Source organism: Gouania willdenowi, chromosome 9 (assembly GCF_900634775.1).
Source record: "Gouania willdenowi chromosome 9, fGouWil2.1, whole genome shotgun sequence".
Classification (NCBI taxonomy): domain Eukaryota; kingdom Metazoa; phylum Chordata; class Actinopteri; order Blenniiformes; family Gobiesocidae; genus Gouania; species Gouania willdenowi.
In genome coordinates this window covers 24,143,444-24,161,509 of record NC_041052.1, presented here as the reverse complement: position 1 = coordinate 24,161,509, position 18,066 = coordinate 24,143,444, and the positions used below count along the sequence as shown (strand labels likewise).

Genomic DNA, 18,066 nt, shown 5'->3' with positions numbered 1-18,066 from the left:
CTAGTTGAGCCGTGAACCACAGATCAGGAACTACCATCATCAGCTTCATGACACTTGAAACAGAGCAGAGAGAGAAGGACGAGGAGAAGACACTGACTGCAGAAAAACATGATACATTATTATCAAGTCAGTCTGTGCTGGCCTTGGGCCTCACTCCCAGTGGCTTAGTCAGCACTTATTATAAAGGTGATGAATCTCTTCCTGTTTATTGGTAAGCTAACAGTGACTCTAAGGTCTGTAAATGCAACCTTTTACAGACGAGCCCATGTCCGCTCTAGTGGTTATGTTGTGTTATGATTCAGTCCTGGTAGAAGTGAACACATGTTTCATGACGACATGGACGAGCAAAGTTTAAAAGGATTATTAATACGACTGCTGCGCTTTGAGTCCTGACTGAAGAGACAAAAATGACTTTGGCTGAATGGTTAAAAGAAAAAGTTAAATCGAGGGTGGCTCTACGCAGGGGCCAGAGGGGGCAACGCCCCCTCAAATAAATGTCTTGCGCCCTCAAATCAAAATTTTAGAAGTAGCAGAAAAATCAGTCGAAATTTGGACACGAAGACGATATAGTATCAGCTGTGAGCGCACACAGACACACCTCCCTCCCAGGGAACCACTGCTATAGAGCATCTAATTCTGCCCACAGGAGAAAGTCAAGATTACAGAAAAAACATTTATCATTGAGTAAATTACAAAAATAATTCAGTTGTAGATATCTCAGCCCCTCAAAATACACATGAATACAAATGTACAATATTCCCATGCTTATATTACATGATGATGACATTACATTTTTAATCTCAAACTGATGAAAAAACTGAACTTCTACTGAAATAACAATTGTTCATAATATCAAGGAAATGTAAGTGAATTTAAGTTTCAGGTCACTTAAGTCCATCCTGTTACATATTTTATTTAATTAATTTGCCTTTACAACTTTGGGAGGCCATCTATCATCCCTGACATTCATTACAGTGTTAAAGTCCCCGCCCCATATGATTTTGGCTGCGGGAAAGTTAGACAACCAGGTTTTCACTTTGCTTTCAGTGGTTTGAAATAAAGTTATATTCGTTTTTTTAATCATTTTTTGTATAGATATTTACCAAAATAAACACAGCATTATCATTTTCACAATCAATAAAACCATCAACCATTATTGTCAGTGATATGTTTGATGATTTTCCCTCTCAAGTTTCCCTTTAGTATAGTGACCCCTGCTGATCTATTACTACAAAAAAATATATATATATATATATATATATATTTTCCCCAAAGAGGGTTTTCACTGACGTCACATTCTGGGCAGTAACCCGGATGCCCAGCCATTTTGGCGGCACTCGGGGGTAAACACTACATGTTGGAGGCACACGGAGATAACCACTGCGATGGATAAACCACAGAAAAGCTCCTCATAATGTGTTATAGATACAAAGGCATACAGGGAAGGACTTGGTCTGCAGGAAAGGACACAATATTTGGAAAAACTATGCTTTTTTGATGGCGCAGATCTATTTGAGTCGGCTCCCTTGGATCAATGACGACCCGGAGAGTCTTCTGTCTATTATGTATCCAGATATCGTCGACTACTAGGTTTTCTCGCCAAGCCCATACACAGCAGAAGACCTTAAATCTTATAGAAGTTTGGAGGCCTATAACCAGATGTTTTGTGGATGGGTGAGGGAGATGCAGTATTAAGTCATCAACGACAGATGTGTCGTGAAGGCCAAAGTATGTAATGCAATAATATCTTTAATCAACCTAACCTTAACTTTATGATATCATGATTCATGGATACCCAAAATGTAATGTTAGCCAAGAGTTTTTCATTTCAATGACCTCCAGTTTGATATGCATTAGTCCACAGACCACAGTCTACAGCACTTATCAATATCAAAGTTTAAATTCACTTACCTGACACGAAATGGGCTGAAGGAATTTGGATGTTTTTCAGATTTTTGCCTCGTACGTCCTAGTTTAGCTTTGCTAGCCACAGGCACCTCCTTTCCTCTGATGACTTTTGACATTGTTCTCCCTGATTCGTTATAACTTTTGGAAGTCTATAAAACTCCAAATGTTTTTCGCAATAATTCACTATTTCCTCTCGATATTCAGGATTTGCTTGTGTGCGTGCGCTTTGTTTACCTACTGAATATTGCCAATATGTCACCTTCAGGGTGGATGACGCAGTTGATGACGCACCGTGAAAACCCTCTATTGACTTCTCCAGAATGACACATCTGATACTGAAGCACAAGTTTCCTGTAAAAGTAAAAATCTGCTTCTTTCAAGAAAAGAAAACCAGACTTAGTCTCTAACTCCTCTCTTAGGTTGAGAAAAAAAGAAAGCAGCCCCACGACACCTGTCGCACCTTATAAATCAGTCATTTAAGAAACTCCAAGCTTGTCTGACGCAAACATAAACACGCCCCCTTCAGTACTCATACAAACACACATGGATGTTGTTTACCGCTGCTTTTCTGTGCGCTGTATTTGGTTCCTCCCTGTCAAGTTTTGGATTTGAAAATAAGAGAATTTTTCAGCCAACCCACCCACCCAACCAAGCTACAGTATCCCTTATATTTTAAGATAAGTGTACAAGAAATCTGAAATTCCCACTTCAACCACTTACTAAATACAGTTATGTGATAGGTCGACCTTTATTAACAACTGAAATGCTGTGAACATTCCTACTAGGGCTGGGCTTATCTCAATATATTTTATCAAAATGGTAACGTATGATATAAATCTATATACTTTTATCAAATAAAATCTGACCAGAAAGACAATTATGGGTTAAATTTGCTGATGCAAAATGCTACACAGACACATTTATTAACAAACAGCTGATCAATATGTGTATTCAGAAATTAATCTAACTGAGCTTTACATGTTGTTCTCAGAAGTAAAAGCAGCGACTCCTAAAACTAGTATTTGACACATAATAAGCTATAATATATACATATATATTTATATATAGATATATGAAATATTATAGTTTTCTTTATCGCCAAAATAGAAAACTTGATACATCTTGAATCTCGATATATCACCCAGCCCAAATTCCTGAATTATAAAACAGCCTAAATAAAAACATAAATGTGTATATGAATCACATATGTTTATTTAATATACTTACAGTTTATATACAAGTCAACACGTTGCATATTTACTGTTAATTCCACGTTGCTTGTCTTTAAGTTAGACATTAACATTTTATTTTTGTTGTATATTTTCTTTTAATTTATCATGCTCACTCATGTGGTTCTCTGGTATTCACTAATGACTTATTATACACATTTGTTGCAGACTTTACATTCTTTAACACTTTTTGAAAGCATGTAGTGTATATATGTGACGTTTGCTAATTTTACATGGTGACTTACATCATTCCTTCCCCCTGTGGTAGACGCTAAAATCTCAGTTACTAATCTGACAGAACGTGTAACTGTGTCCCATCCTGATGGTCTTTATGAAGGTAAACTCTCTGTAACATTTTACAATTTACACCAGGTCTTTGTTTTTTTCACCAGAACGACTTCATTCATCAACTCTTTTCTGAGTTATTTCCGGGTTTGTTGCCGCTGTCTGCACTAATCTCGCGATAACTGACACCCAGTCCATTTCAGGTGGCAGTTCTCGCGAGGCTAGTGACGGCGTTCAGTTTAGTAAGCCATCTTTTATTTATTATTACATTAAAATAAGGGATATTTACGGGAAAATACTAATACGGGAAGATAGCGGGAAAGAGGGGTAAAATACAGGAGTTTTCCGGCCAAAACGGGATACTTGACAGGTATGACTTGGTTAATTTCTACATTTTTACATCGCTACAATACATTAGAATGATTTTCAAAGTGAGGAATGCTAACGTAAGGACAGAGATCTCTTTTCCCTGTCACCGACACACACACACACACAGGCTTACTCGTGCTGCTGCTGCTGCTGGCGCTATAGAAGGTTTTCGAGGCGCATCATCAACCCGAAAGCCGCCATTTTGGAGATAAAGCAGCAGGTCTAAAAACAGCACGCAGACAAGAAAATCCAGAATTTCGAGGTGAAATGGTGAACTATTGCCGTGTTTTTGGCCGTACCAATCAGTCAAACAGTGAGACACATTTGGAGTTTTATAGATTGCAAAAAATCATAACAAATCAGGGAGAACAATCTCACAAGTTATCAGAGGAAAGGAGGCACTTGTGACTAGCAAAGCTAAACCAGGATCTACTTATTTTAATGCATACATTAATGGTACAGACAACATAAGCCATGGGTTTCTTACAAAAGTATTTCAAATAAGTAAATGAAAAGCTAAATCTGCGGAGGCGGGTGCTGTGGGCTGAACAAAGGGAGAGAACATGGGAGGGGGAGGGGCTCTGCTGTGGAGCGGTGAGCGGTAACTCGGCTGGTGAGAAAAGGTCCGAGGCGTCTCCAGGAGGTGGGGGCGTTCTTAGGAGGACTCGGGCGTATTTACACAGTCAGTCATGATTTGAGGTGCAATGTTCTGTTCTGATCCTCACCCGTCTTACTCCAAACACTTTAATAAATTATTAGTTTATGATTGATTTTATCCTAAACACCAAATATTTTTTAATAAAACATTTTCCTGAAAGAACTAATATACTAAATACAATAAGCTAATGAAAGAATTAAATGTAGATTGGCTCTATATTGACTCATTAACATGACTGTATAAATGACTAAAAAACATTTGACAAGAATTTGCTCTGAAATGTTAAATAAGCCAACATAGTGTGTTAGTTTTTTGATATTATTTAATATTGTTTTTGATTTCTAAAACATACAGATTTGACTGTGAAATTTTTTTGAATGATTAAATTAAAGTGTATAACCAAAGCATTATGTTAATTCAGTGTACTGGGAGGAACTTTATCTGTCAATTATAGTTGAGAAATCCAGCTGATAATAAATATTTACAATAATTTCTATTTCTGGGAGAAAAAATTCTTTAGTGTGATCATTTGTAAAAATATATAATAATACAGAAAGAGATGAACACGACAAGAACAATATATCTTTGTAGAGTTGCACCAGGAGTCAGTATTTCCATCACTATAGTTTGATCATTCTGAGGTTTAATGAGTGTGTAATGGCCATTTTATGGCTATATACAAGTGTGGGTCTTAAATGAGCGTGTCAGACTATATATGTGATTCCACTTCCGGAACAAGGGTTTGTTGCTTGACGGGGTGGAGGTCAAACGGTTTCTGACCGCATTACTGCAACACCAGAAATACCACGAACACTGTTTGGTGCTATACCATGGGAAGAGCAGAGGTCAAGGTGAACTGATGGTTTGATGGACACATTGGTTCGGAATCAATTAAGCATAACATAAAGAGGAAATTAGCATATATCAAGAAGTTGTGCGTGATTTATGTCAACCGGACATTGAAAAGGTGTACACGGTGGCGCGTCAGCCACTCAGCCCTTTAAAACCCATCAAGGTAGCCAAGTGGTGGATTTGGCTATTACAGAGTGGCTTTACCTTTTGCTGGCATTGTTTATTCAGATGCGTGTGTAATGTGTGTACACTCTCATCAGGTCATTTCCCTTTCTTGTGTTTTGGGTTTTAAATGATGAAATCCCATCAGTGGCCACGTTTACATAAGAGCTTAAATTCCCCTTTCATTCAGAATAAAAGTTAAATGTTTTTTAAACTGTCCTTGTAAACACCTAATTCCAAATGAAAATGGCCATTCTGAAATAAACTTAAATCTGAAGTAAGTGGCTGTTGTATTCTGATTAGGTGTTGCTACATCCACCAGTAATGCTTCTTTCCCCTTTTTTTTTAACAGAAATTTGATGGAGTGTCAAACTTTCCCGTGTCTTGTATGCATGTAAACAGTGTCCTTGCAAGCCTCCACAAATATAAGCATTTTTTAAATAGATTTATATTTTTATTTTTTACAGAATATAGTCAGGATGGAGATGAAAAGTCAAAGAAAACTGATGCAAAAACAATAAAATCTGACTCAAAATGCACTTGAATTATGCAGACAGACATTGGAATCTGATCAGGCTAATAAACTCTACTAGTCAGTATTAAACTAAACTTCCAGTCCAGATTTTGCTCCAAGTCTGTATCTTCTAGCTGCTGATATCCATGAAGAGCTCTTTTACCTCCTCTGCCATCGCTTCGTCAGAGAGTTGATGAACCGCCTAAACACAGATTTCCTTTTTGGAGGATCTTTCTCAGGTTCACTCCTGTTCATGCTGAGCATTGTTTTTAACAGATCAATTTCAAGTGAAGCAAAGGCATTCTTCTCCCTCTGTTGTTGGAGTTGAAGTTGAAGATTTTTCTGCTCTTTTATGGCCTGAACGCGTTGGTCTTGAAGTTCTTCTTCCTTCTTCTTCAGCTTGGTCTGAAGAAAGTGGATCAGCTCCTTGTCCTGTTTTTGGACGTTGTTCGTTGCTTGCAATTGTCTCTTGTTTTCTTCAAGCTTTTCTTGATCAGTGGTGAGAGAGACCGTCAAGGTTGAATCATGTTTACATTTTCAGCCTCCAGATAGTTTTGTTTTCCAGTTCAGAGCTTGGATGGAGACCGTACGCTCAGCCGTTTCCCATAAAACGCTGAGGCGGCAGATTTCCTCTTCTTTGCGTTTAATGAGCAGATTGGTTTGCTGTTGATGAGCATCTTTTTCTGTCGCCCACTGCTCCTTCAGCACCTTAAAGTCTTCTGATGATTTATCCACTGTCTGTTTGAGGTAGGTCACATCATCTCTCTCGTTGTTGCTCAAACATGTTCTCGTTTCCTTCTGTGTGTCCAATAAACCTGGCCTTGTCTTTGTCCCACTGGTTCTGTGGTCTCTAATGCTTGTTGGGACTGGATCAGAGACAATTTAAGGTGGCATTTTCTTCCTCCTCTGTTGGTCAAGCACTGAAGTGTAATTTTGGACCTGTAAGACGTTTGCAGGTTAATCATTTCCATCTCCTGAGAGCCAAGGAGTGAAGTGTTTTGTCCTCATTATCCAAGCACAGACTCTCTGGAACATACTGTGGGTTGTGAGCCTTGTTGTCTGCTACTGTTTCTCTAACAGACTTTCTGGTGTTTCAGAAGATCCATGAGGACTATGGATGGAAGGTCGTGTGGATTCAGAAGGAAAACAACTTTTGTCCAGTTTAGGGGTTTTTCAGTGTAGCCATCACTGGATTTTAGGAGGCAACAGACTCAGATGAATCTTTCTTAGGATTCTCAGTTTCCTCAAAACGGCGTCGACCCGTTGGTGGCGTTCTTTTAGCCATTTTATGAGTTGTTTTTCCAAAGAAAATGTTGGCTTCTCAAGTTGTGAACTGCTGTATGTGTTGTCTCCTCACAAGATGAAAGTCGAACTGAAGTTCTACTTGAAAGTGAGCTACTTTTAGAAAAAGAACAAACAAAAAAAGCTCCAAATCACCATAGCAACGGTTCCAAATGAAGCAGAATTTATGCTACCGCTAAAGCTAATCTCTTTAGCATCTTTTGAGTCTTGTTTATTTTAGATAAAGTGTCACAATAAAACACATAAATACCATTGAGTTTTGAAGACTCTCTGTTCACTTCAAAGAGCACAGATAATTTAATTTGTAAATTAATTTAAACACTAATGCATTTGCAGCACCCCTCATTGGCCAGTTAAGGTCACATGATAGATGCACCATGTGACTTAAAGTCCAGAAATTGTCCGGCAATGTAGTGCCCATAGTCCCTGGCGGCTATGACTACTTTAAACGCATCTCTAGACGCTTTCTTTAATTTTATTAATGATAATAATTTAATTACTCAAGATTAATATCGCAAGATGTTTTTTTATTGTCGTTGTTTTTGTTTTAGTTAATTTGTTTTAAAAAAATATAAAAAAGCATTTGCATTGGTTTCTTCATAATATTAGATCTAATTGTCGAATATATATATATATATATATATATATATATATATATATATATATATATATATATATATATATATTATGTATGTAAGTTATGTCAGTGACTTCTGTTTCATGGAGGATGTGAATGCAGATTAGCTCTGTTTTTAGAAGAATAAAAAAAGTATGAAACACATTTAAGGAACAAAATATTGAGGAATTATATTTCAATCTGATTAATAAAAAACAATTACCCAAACTTTGAACACGTGTGTGCCTTTGTGGAAGACAATTTTTAGTTATTTATGTGCTGTTAACTATTCTAGTCCTCATATAACCTGTAGCTCTCTTAGTAACCACTGAAGAGAGCCAATATAAACTTCATATCCTGAGATCAAAACCTAAGGAACAAAGCTTTAGTTTAGCTTTTTTGAGTGAATTCCTTTCTCTTTTAACCTATAACAACAACTCAACTCAGAATTTATAACTATGTATGGATTTGCAGAAAAAAAATAGCCAAACTTTAATAAATTAATAATTATATGATAGGTATCATATTAAATACCAAAAAATTAAATATATAATTTATTATTACTCACAATTTTGTGATGATATAACAGGAACAAAAATGCTGAAATTAACGAACTATTTACAGAGAATGTGAGAAATATTAATGGGAACAAACTTAAAACAATTTACATGCTTTGAACCAGGCTGAAAATCAACAGTCACATAATGAATTATTAACAATAATCATATTCTATCAGCACAGGGTCAGTGCAATTTGGGGCAGACACTGCAGCAGCAAGGCGGTCCCTGAGTCCGTCCTCAGACTGCTGGACTGGCACAGGAGCCTCAACGTCCTCTCCATCATCCTACTCCACAACCTCTGGCTATGATTTCACCATTCCTTGTGCAGTGGTTGTGCAGAAAAAGGCACGCAACAATGAGATCGGGTACAAAGTCCACCTTCACCTTCACCTTCAGGGCCTTCAGGAAGATGGACCGCCACCTGGTCTTATCGATGCTCCCAGCTACTCTCCTGAAAGCCTGGAACCTGAAAGTTGTTCAAAACCAGCCCCAATTTCCTGCAGCTCAGCGTTGATGGGGAAGCAGATGGTCCTGAGGAAAATCCCCTTGATGGCTTTGCTGGTCATGTGGACCATGTCATGGCATGTAGTGCGGGGAATGACAAATACCTCAGACACAACACAGTAGGATGTGGCGCTTTCCAACCAATAAAAGAAAAGCAGTACTTCAAACACCCTCCAACTTCCACAGAAAAACAAAGAGCAAAGGTGCACACGACAATGGAAGTTCAGAGTGGAGATTCCTCTCATGTTATCCTGGCTGCGATTGGAACACTTCAAGGTATGATGGACGTCACTAAAGCAGTTTAATTTATTTTAGCTGAAATCAAAGGATGCAAGGGAAAAAAAAACAAAGCATTGGAAATTGAAGTGAAACAACTCCCAAAGAAAAACACTGAGCTGGAGAGGAGAAGTTCAGAGATAGAACGGTACAAAAAAAGAGGAAATTTGAGACTAAATAATCTGAAGGACGAAAAGGATGAAAACAGACGTCAAATCATCAAGGACATCATTGGGAAGATTGCTCCACACTGGAAAGAAAACATGGACCTCATCCTGGATTCTGTGCATCGCTTGGGACCAAACAACATTGTCCATCCTTGTCAAATCATCATACAATTTACTGGAAGGCACTTCAGGGATAAACTCTGACGTACCACCAAACAACACCGAGTCTGCAAGGAAAGCAACTGATCAGAGCAGACACACTCCATCCACATTGCAGATGAATTGGGTCTCTTTTTTCCACCTTAGAACATATTTAATAAGCTATTTCGTCTGATATCACTCTCTCTCTGACTCGGGGCGGACTGCGCTGGCTGAAAGTGGATCGCTCGCAGTCCTCCGCACACACCGACTCCACGGACTCAGTTCCTCCTGAACACGTTTGTGCCATGATTCCGTTGCTTTTCCACCTCGGTCTTCCTTTTTCCTCTTGCTTTGCCATGTAACCGCTGTTCCAAAAACCGCATTAGAGACTTCAGCTGGAATATAATGCCATGGGACTGTCCCTCGTCTAGTCTTTATGGAGAAAACAGTAGCAAAGAGTTCCACAATGTGTGGGTGCACAAGAAGATCGGTGAGGTTCGTTCAGAAGGGGAGGAGGGAACATGGAGTGCCTCACGATTCTACATACCACAGCTTTAATGACATATCGTAATTTAATCTCAAAACATAGTTTAATCATTTCTATTACTGAATTTAACTTTATTATAAATGTGATCCCTGCTGATGTAATTATGTTATCTAAAAGTACAGCAGGACAGAAACCAACATTATTACCCATTGATCCCACTAAAACTGAAATTGGTCCAATTTGCTTTTCTTCAACACGCAACAGTAACCATTGAATACGCTTTTTATTTCAAAAAGATGTTGTATCATCTCTTTATGTCATATCTTATCGGAACTCATGTATAAATAACCTTAACTGGAAAAATATTTGGACCCTGCCAGCTAGATATATAATAAATAACAAGGTAAGAGAAGTATCTTTCAAAAATAATTCACAGATTTTACCCAATGTTTAATCCTATGTTATTTATACGTTTCAAAAAAGAAATTGACATAAATTGCTGTTTCTGTGAAGACATTTTTCATCTCTTTTGGTCCTCCCCTTCTCCATCAAATTGTGGAATGACATCAGTAATCTGATCTCTGCTTGTATATTGAACCTCACTTCTACTTGTGCTTTGAACACCTATTGATTATCCATCTGTTATTAAGGAACAATTCTATATCATTAACCCCATTAATTATACTTTTAGCTAAATAGCACATTCACAAATGTCGATACACATAACAGAAACCACTGTTTTCCATTTTTTGATAATGAAGTCAAACAATATGTGAAAACCATCAAACACTCCACTAATATGAAAGCCATTAAGACTTTTGATTTATGTGTTGTCTTCAATATTTTTGTATACTAACTCTGAAACTGTGGCTCTGTATGATACCCTCTGGCGGTTGTTATCGCACAATTTGTTCTGTAGTTTTATATTTTTAAATAAAGTTTGAAAAAAATCAAAACAAAAAAAAAAACACGTCTTCCTGCTGAATCCGGAAGTAGTAATCCTCCATTGGGTGAAAGAAAACGCAACGCCATAAGCGTCCTTTCTCAAGTAAATTGGTCTTAGTCGTCACTGGATGCGAGTATTTGTCAATATTTGTATAAATACAGTTCCTGACTTTTTCCATATTTTCTTGGGTTTGTTTTACAGCTGACGTGAGTTCTTCATAAAGACGCCGCCATGCCGCCTGGGCCTGTTCAGATAGTTCAGCCGGAGCCTAACAACAAGGTAACGATAGTGCTGTAAGATCATCAATGATAGCATTACAGCGAACACTCTCCTGCACTGTAAACTACAACACACTTATCCTTTGAGTATAAATTCTTTTATAATAACGCCACAGTGAGCTTCTTAGCTTTAAGGGCTGCAGAGCTGTTAATATTTTAAAAGCTCTCTACACATTTATTTACACCACATGTGTGTAGTGTAACTACACTAGTTGTTTACCTTTGTTGACTCAAAATGGGGTCGTGTCATTATCTGTGGAAGCCAAAAAGATTCATAATTAAATAAAGGCCGTGGCTATGGATACGTTAAACTATCAAAAGACTGCCACTTTGTACATAGGCAGCGCCCCTCATTGGCCAGTTTAGGGCACGTGATAGGTGCACCATATAACTTAAGGTTCCGTCAGTTGTATTTTAGCTCATATTTATTAGCTACCCACTAATCCTTTTATTTTAGCCCTAACCCTAGCCCAGCTGTGTTTTAATTTTGTCAGATATGCATTTTAAAGGTGGAATATGTTAAATGTGTTAAAATGAAAATAAAATAAAAATGTCTCAAATTTGGGATTCAAACCCACGTTAGCGGAATGAAGAATCCTGGGGGCTGTGGCTACGTTTAACGTTTTTCTAGACACGTTCTTCAATAAATAAAAACAACATTTTGAAATAAAAATCATTTTGATAAATAACAGACAAATATATGATATGGTCATTAAATTGTAAGATCTAATAATTATTATTTTATTGTAATTAAGTATATATTACGATTGGTCAGGACCTCTTAGCGTGTAGTCTCCTATTATTTTTTTTCCTTTTATTTTACTAATAATTCCTCTTCTTACTCCTGTATGTGACCCTGAGATAATTAAACTTTTCCAAGTGCAGTGTGTCAAACTCTACCAGAAGAGATCATAGCATTAGCGTGGGAGACCGTGGCTCAGGTGGTAGAGGGTCGTCTTCTGATCGAGAGGTTGGGGATTTGATCCCAGTGTCTGACTATGTGTCGAAGTGTCCTTGGGCAAGACACTGAAACCTAAGTTGCTCCCAGTGGTCGACTAGTGCCTTGCATGGCAGTCCTGTCCCACTGGTGTGTCAATGTGAGAGTGATTGGGTGAATGAGCTGTTATGTAAAGCGCTTTGAGACTGCTTCAGTGTGGTGATAAAGCGTTATATAAATCAAGTCCATTTACCATTTCGTGTTTCTTTTATTTATTCCTAACGTGAGAAGTGCAGTTTTCTTACATTCTTTTTGCTTCTGTAACATCCCAAAATTCCACACTGTGCAATGAATAAAGGTCAATTCTATTTTGATGTGCTACTTTGTGAAATATTTATTTGTTTTCAATATTTTTCCTCTAGAACGATGCACCAGAAGAAACCCCAGCCACCAAACCAATTGTTGGTATTATATATCCTCCTCCTGAGGTCAGAAATATTGTTGACAAGACGGCCAGCTTTGTTGCCAGGTAGGTTTTTGTGTTGTCTAAAACATAATAACGAAGCAGGGTTAAGGAAACTAATTTTTTATCTTTTGACAGGAATGGGCCTGAGTTCGAAGCAAGAATTCGTCAGAATGAGATTAATAATCCAAAGTTCAATTTCCTCAACCCCAATGATCCCTACCATGCCTACTACCGCCACAAAGTCAATGAATTTAAAGAGGGCAAAGCCCAGGAGCCATCTGCTGCTGTACCCAAGGTTATGCAACAAGCAATGCAACAGTCACAACAGCTCCCTCAAAAGGTAAGGATTGTGGGTCTTACTGTTTTTATTTTACTTTTAAACTGTCGTCAGTTCAGTACAACTAACATTTCTGGTATGTTTACAGGTGCAAGTAATTCAAGAAGCGATTATTCCCAAAGAACCTCCGCCTGAGTTTGAGTTTATTGCTGATCCTCCGTCAATCTCAGCCTTCGACCTGGACGTGGTCAAGCTTACCGCCCAGTTTGTTGCTCGCAACGGTCGCCAGTTTTTGACTCAGCTCATGCAGAAAGAACAGAGAAACTACCAGTTTGACTTTTTGCGACCTCAGCACAGCCTCTTCAACTACTTCACCAAACTGGTGGAGCAGTATACCAAGGTGACAACATGGGTGTCTTAGATGTTACTTCAATTCTTCTGCTGCATTGCTGAACTGAGTTTTTTTCTGTAGATACTGATTCCTCCCAAAGGCCAACTGAACAAACTTAAAAGAGAGGCTGAAAACTCACGAGAAGTCATGGACCAGGTAATCATTTGTGATTCAGTTACAATGTTATGTTTTAACTCCTATGCACCTAAAGATCACCTGCTCTGATGCACCATATTCAGGTGAGATACCGTGTTGAGTGGGCGAAATTTCAGGAACGTGAGAGAAAGAAGGAAGAGGAGGAAAGGGAGAAAGAACGGGTGGCTTATGCCCAGATTGACTGGCATGACTTTGTGGTGGTTGAGACTGTGGATTTCCAGCCTAATGAACAAGGTAAACATCCCACAAATGGTTCTAAACCCACATCACGTGTCTATCTGAACATAGCCTGTCCTCATTTGACATTGTGCTTTCTCTGAAGGCCACTTCCCCCCACCAACCACACCTGAGGAACTTGGTGCACGCATCCTGATACAAGAGCGCTACGAGAAGTATGGGGAGAGTCAGGAGGTGGAGATGGAAGTTGAGAGTGAGGATGAGGACGATGAGCGAGATAAAAGGGCTGATGGCCATCCTTCACAACCAGATCAAGACACACAAGTGCAGGACATGGATGAGGTTAGAGCTTATCAAAAGTGTTTGTTTATGGTGGATACTGCAATCTGCTCATATTTGCCAAAACTCATTAATACATAACAGAGGTCAAAACTTTCAAAATTTCGTTTCAAAGTTGCCCATGCACGTTACGTTACTCTTTTTTTTCTTTCATCATCTTCCCCTGTTTAGACGATTTTACCAGCTCTAAAACTTCCTGAAATCATACCAACCATGCTAAATATGGTTATTAGAAAACTACTGTTATTAATGTCATATTTTATTTTCTTCAGGTGATTTACAAAATCGTAATGATTACACTAAAATCACGCAAGATTACATTGCAAGAGCAATGTTAGCCATACTGCAAGACCCTCAGCTGCACATTAAACGGAAAGAAATACCATGGAAATGCATGTTGTGGTCCTAAAACATTATTTATGAAACCCTTATTTACCGCCAACTGGTAAATCACCCTCACATTTTGCCCAAAACACTGCTTAGCCGATTTGTATTAATGCTTCTGCCCTGATGTGTCACCAGGTAGAATGATCACCAGTTAAACTAATACACCAACAGCTAAACTTGCCTTTGTACTACAGCCTTTTCAAATTAAATTGGGGTCATAATTATTATCTGAACCACTTGTTCATCACAACACATTAAAAACACACTTCAAATGAATCCCTACATTCCTGGGCATATTGGTTCGTTTGTCACTTTCTAGGCCAGAGGGTCCTCAAAATCAGACCTTAAAGGTACACACGGAAATGTATTAACAAGTCAAAGTACCATTTTATGTATTCGGTCAAGCCACAAGTCATAATAAGTTATTTTTAAAACTAAATGTAATTTTCATAGAGAACAAAAACATACTAAAATAAAAATCCCATTAGTTTTTGATATAAATTCAAATCAATATTTTGATAAAACTTATCTCTGCAAAACAAGGATATCATGAGGGAGGTTAAGGAAGCCCTTTCTTTCAAAAACAAAAAATAATGCATTGCTGTTCTCATTAATTAAAAAATGTACATGCTAAAATAAAACGTATTATCACTTTAAATTTAACCCAAAAAAAATCCAGCCCTCCATAGAATCTTTTGGTATACAAATATATCAAGATTTCATATTGATGATGTGTTTTTAATAAACTACACAGCTGTTTAATAAAAGTAATGTCACCTTGTGTCTGTTACCAATACTTTGAACTTTGGCACATTTGGTGTAATGGTCAGGTAGAGACACTGATACATGTTCATTCAGTCTGCGCTCCGACTTGTATAAAATGATTAGATAGACTAACGGCTTAGAAAACGACACCACAAATGCAATGCCCTTAGTCTTTTCTTTTTGCGGGTCGCCACAGCAGATCACCGTCTGACACGCTCCAATCACAGTTTATCAGGATTTATGACAAACAAGCTGGGCCAGTTCACACTGAACTTTACAGTCTCTCACGAATCTGCTCGTCTTCAACATGCAACGTTTCACATCCACTCTGATATTCCATATCTCAATTTCCATGCTTTAATCTCCATCAATTGATCCTGGTCTGTCATCTATGGAGTAGCTCTGTTCTGGGCATTTACTCAACCGTTTTCTGGTGAACAATAGTGTGTAAATGTGAGATATTATCCCAAAACTTGCATGTTCGACATTTTCGTGTCATGTAAGGACCCAATTGTAAGTAAAGAGAAAGATTTAAAAAAAGTAAATGGGTCAGTTGCTTCTTTGTGTCAGATTGGTTTTCTTCTTTCTGTAGCACAGAAAGTCAGAGGCCCTGTTTAAAAAATACCCACATTCTCTCATAATTCTTTCAGGGTTCTGATGATGAAGATGAAGGTGTGAAAGCTCCGTTGCCACCAGAGAACCCCATGCCACCTCCTCTGCCCCCAACACCAGATCAGGTTGTTATTCGAAAGGACTACGATCCCAAAGGTAGCAGACCTCTCTAAATGACAGCACATTCATGTGGATAACTAATTTGATATTTTGCACTTTGTGTATATTTATTTAATACTGTCCATTTCTCCTAGCTTCCAAACCTCAGATTACAGTTCCTGTCTCCGATGAGTATCTCATCTCACCAGTTACTGGGGAGAAGATCCCTGCCAGTAAGATGCAGGAGCACATGCGCATTGGTCTGTTGGATCCACGCTGGTTGGAGCAAAGAGACCGCAGCATCAGAGATAGACAGACCGAGGATGAGGTGTATGCTCCTGGTTTGGATATCGAGAGCAGTTTGAAGCAATTTGCCGAGAGGCGTACTGATATCTTTGGTGTGGAAGAGACAGCCATTGGTAAAAAGATTGGTGAAGAGGAAATCCAGAAGCCAGAGGAGAAGGTGAGAAAACCTTGGGGTGTCCCAGATGACACAAAACTCTTTTGAAACAGCCTCTAAGTTGTGCTTCTTTGTCCTCGTCAGGTCACATGGGACGGTCACTCAGGAAGCATGGCTCGCACACAGCAAGCAGCTCAGGCCAACATCACTTTGCAGGAGCAGATTGAAGCCATCCACAAGGCTAAAGGACTGGTGGGAGAGGATGACACCAAGGAGAAGATTGGGCCAAGCAAGCCGAGTGAAATTCATCACCAGTCTCCCCTCATTCCTTCCTCTATTCCTCCCAGTTTACCCAAACTCAGTCCGTCCATGACTGCAATTTCTCGCCCACCCCATTCGGTATGTTTGTCTTTAAAACCATACACATACATCTTGTGTGCACTAGTTACTGACCCCAGTAATGTATTTGTAAACAGATGGCTCCACCCGTCCGCACCACCCTCTTGTCTGCTGTGCCGGTAATTCCACGTCCACCCGTGGCTAATATGGTGCGTCTCGCTCCGGGACAAGTCATAGCACAAATGCCACCGATGATCCCGGCTCCTCGCATCAATGTTGTTCCCTTACCGTCGTCTGCTCCTCACATCATGGCTCCAAGACCACCTCCTATGGTGGTCCCAGCGGGTAAGATAGTTGAAGCTATGGGTTGGAATGTGTTGAAGTTCCTGTAGAACTTTGTTCTTTGTTTAGTTATGCATATATAACTCATACACACATCATACACACATCATTCTACCTGAATATTGTTTTATTTTTTTAATAAATTTTTTTTTTATCATAAACAACAATTTTTACTTTGGTTTCGACATTTCTTCTTTCAGCATTTGTTCCAGCTCCCCCTGTACCACAGCCACCCCCCTCCGTTCCAGCACCACCAGCACACCCACCACCACCACATGATGATGAGCCAGTCAACAAGAAGATGAAGACTGAGGACAACCTCATTCCAGAAGACGAGTTCCTTCGTCGGAACAAGGTTATTATATTGGAGTTGTTGATTAGTCAATGATGTCTGATTAGCATTTAGTTGAAAAGGGATATAAATGTATTAATGATGAAAAGTGATATCTGTTTCAAGTATGGTAAAATTATCAGATAAATTTGTAAAATGTACCTTTGTTTTTTGTCTTTAGGGTCCTGTGGCTGTTAAAGTTCAAGTTCCCAACATGCAGGACAAGAGCGAATGGAAGCTTAATGGCCAAGTGCTGAATTTCACTGTTCCACTCACTGACCAGGTATGCAATGTGACAATTTTATCTTCATTTTTTAATCTACCTATTTCAAATTTGTCAAAAACTAATAGATGTAAAAATATTCTCCATAGGTGTCTGTCATTAAAGTCAAAATCCATGAAGCTACAGGTATGCCGGCAGGAAAGCAGAAGTTACAGTATGAAGTAAGTTATTTTTGTGTAAAGTATTTATGCACATCTGCATGGAACTGAAAGTGTTTCTATGTTTTAATGGGATTTTTCTCTTTAGGGCATTTTCATCAAGGATTCCAACTCCTTGGCCTATTACAATATGATCAACAGTTCAGTCATTCATTTGGCTCTGAAGGAGAGAGGAGGCAGAAAGAAGTGAACCTCCACTCAAAATACAAATATGGAAGTCTCATGTAATTTTAGTCAAAGAGTGATTTGGAAAAGGTTGGAGACACTTTGTAGAATATCTTTTGGGGTAAAACATGCTATTTTAAATGAAAATTAAGCAGCAAGTGTAATATCACAACTGATTAAGTTTTAGT

The 18,066-nt window shown here is 38.5% G+C and overlaps 2 protein-coding genes across 2 annotated transcripts in view; one reads left to right on the top strand and one right to left on the bottom strand.

Moving 5' to 3' along the window:
• Window positions 1–18,066, bottom strand: part of gapvd1 (GTPase activating protein and VPS9 domains 1) — a 748,782-nt gene that overhangs the window by 278,926 nt on the left and 451,790 nt on the right. The gene's annotated exons all lie outside the window — the stretch shown is intronic.
• Window positions 10,995–17,912, top strand: sf3a1 (splicing factor 3a, subunit 1). The gene is made up of 16 exons (XM_028456967.1): window positions 10,995–11,078; window positions 11,178–11,255; window positions 12,614–12,720; window positions 12,793–12,997; window positions 13,083–13,334; window positions 13,407–13,481; window positions 13,565–13,715; window positions 13,804–14,000; window positions 15,800–15,917; window positions 16,016–16,323; window positions 16,405–16,659; window positions 16,737–16,944; window positions 17,142–17,296; window positions 17,454–17,555; window positions 17,645–17,716; window positions 17,802–17,912. The coding sequence occupies exons 2-16, from the start codon at window positions 11,208–11,210 to the stop codon at window positions 17,901–17,903; spliced, it is 2,355 nt and encodes a 784-aa protein (XP_028312768.1). The 5' UTR covers window positions 10,995–11,078; window positions 11,178–11,207; the 3' UTR covers window positions 17,904–17,912.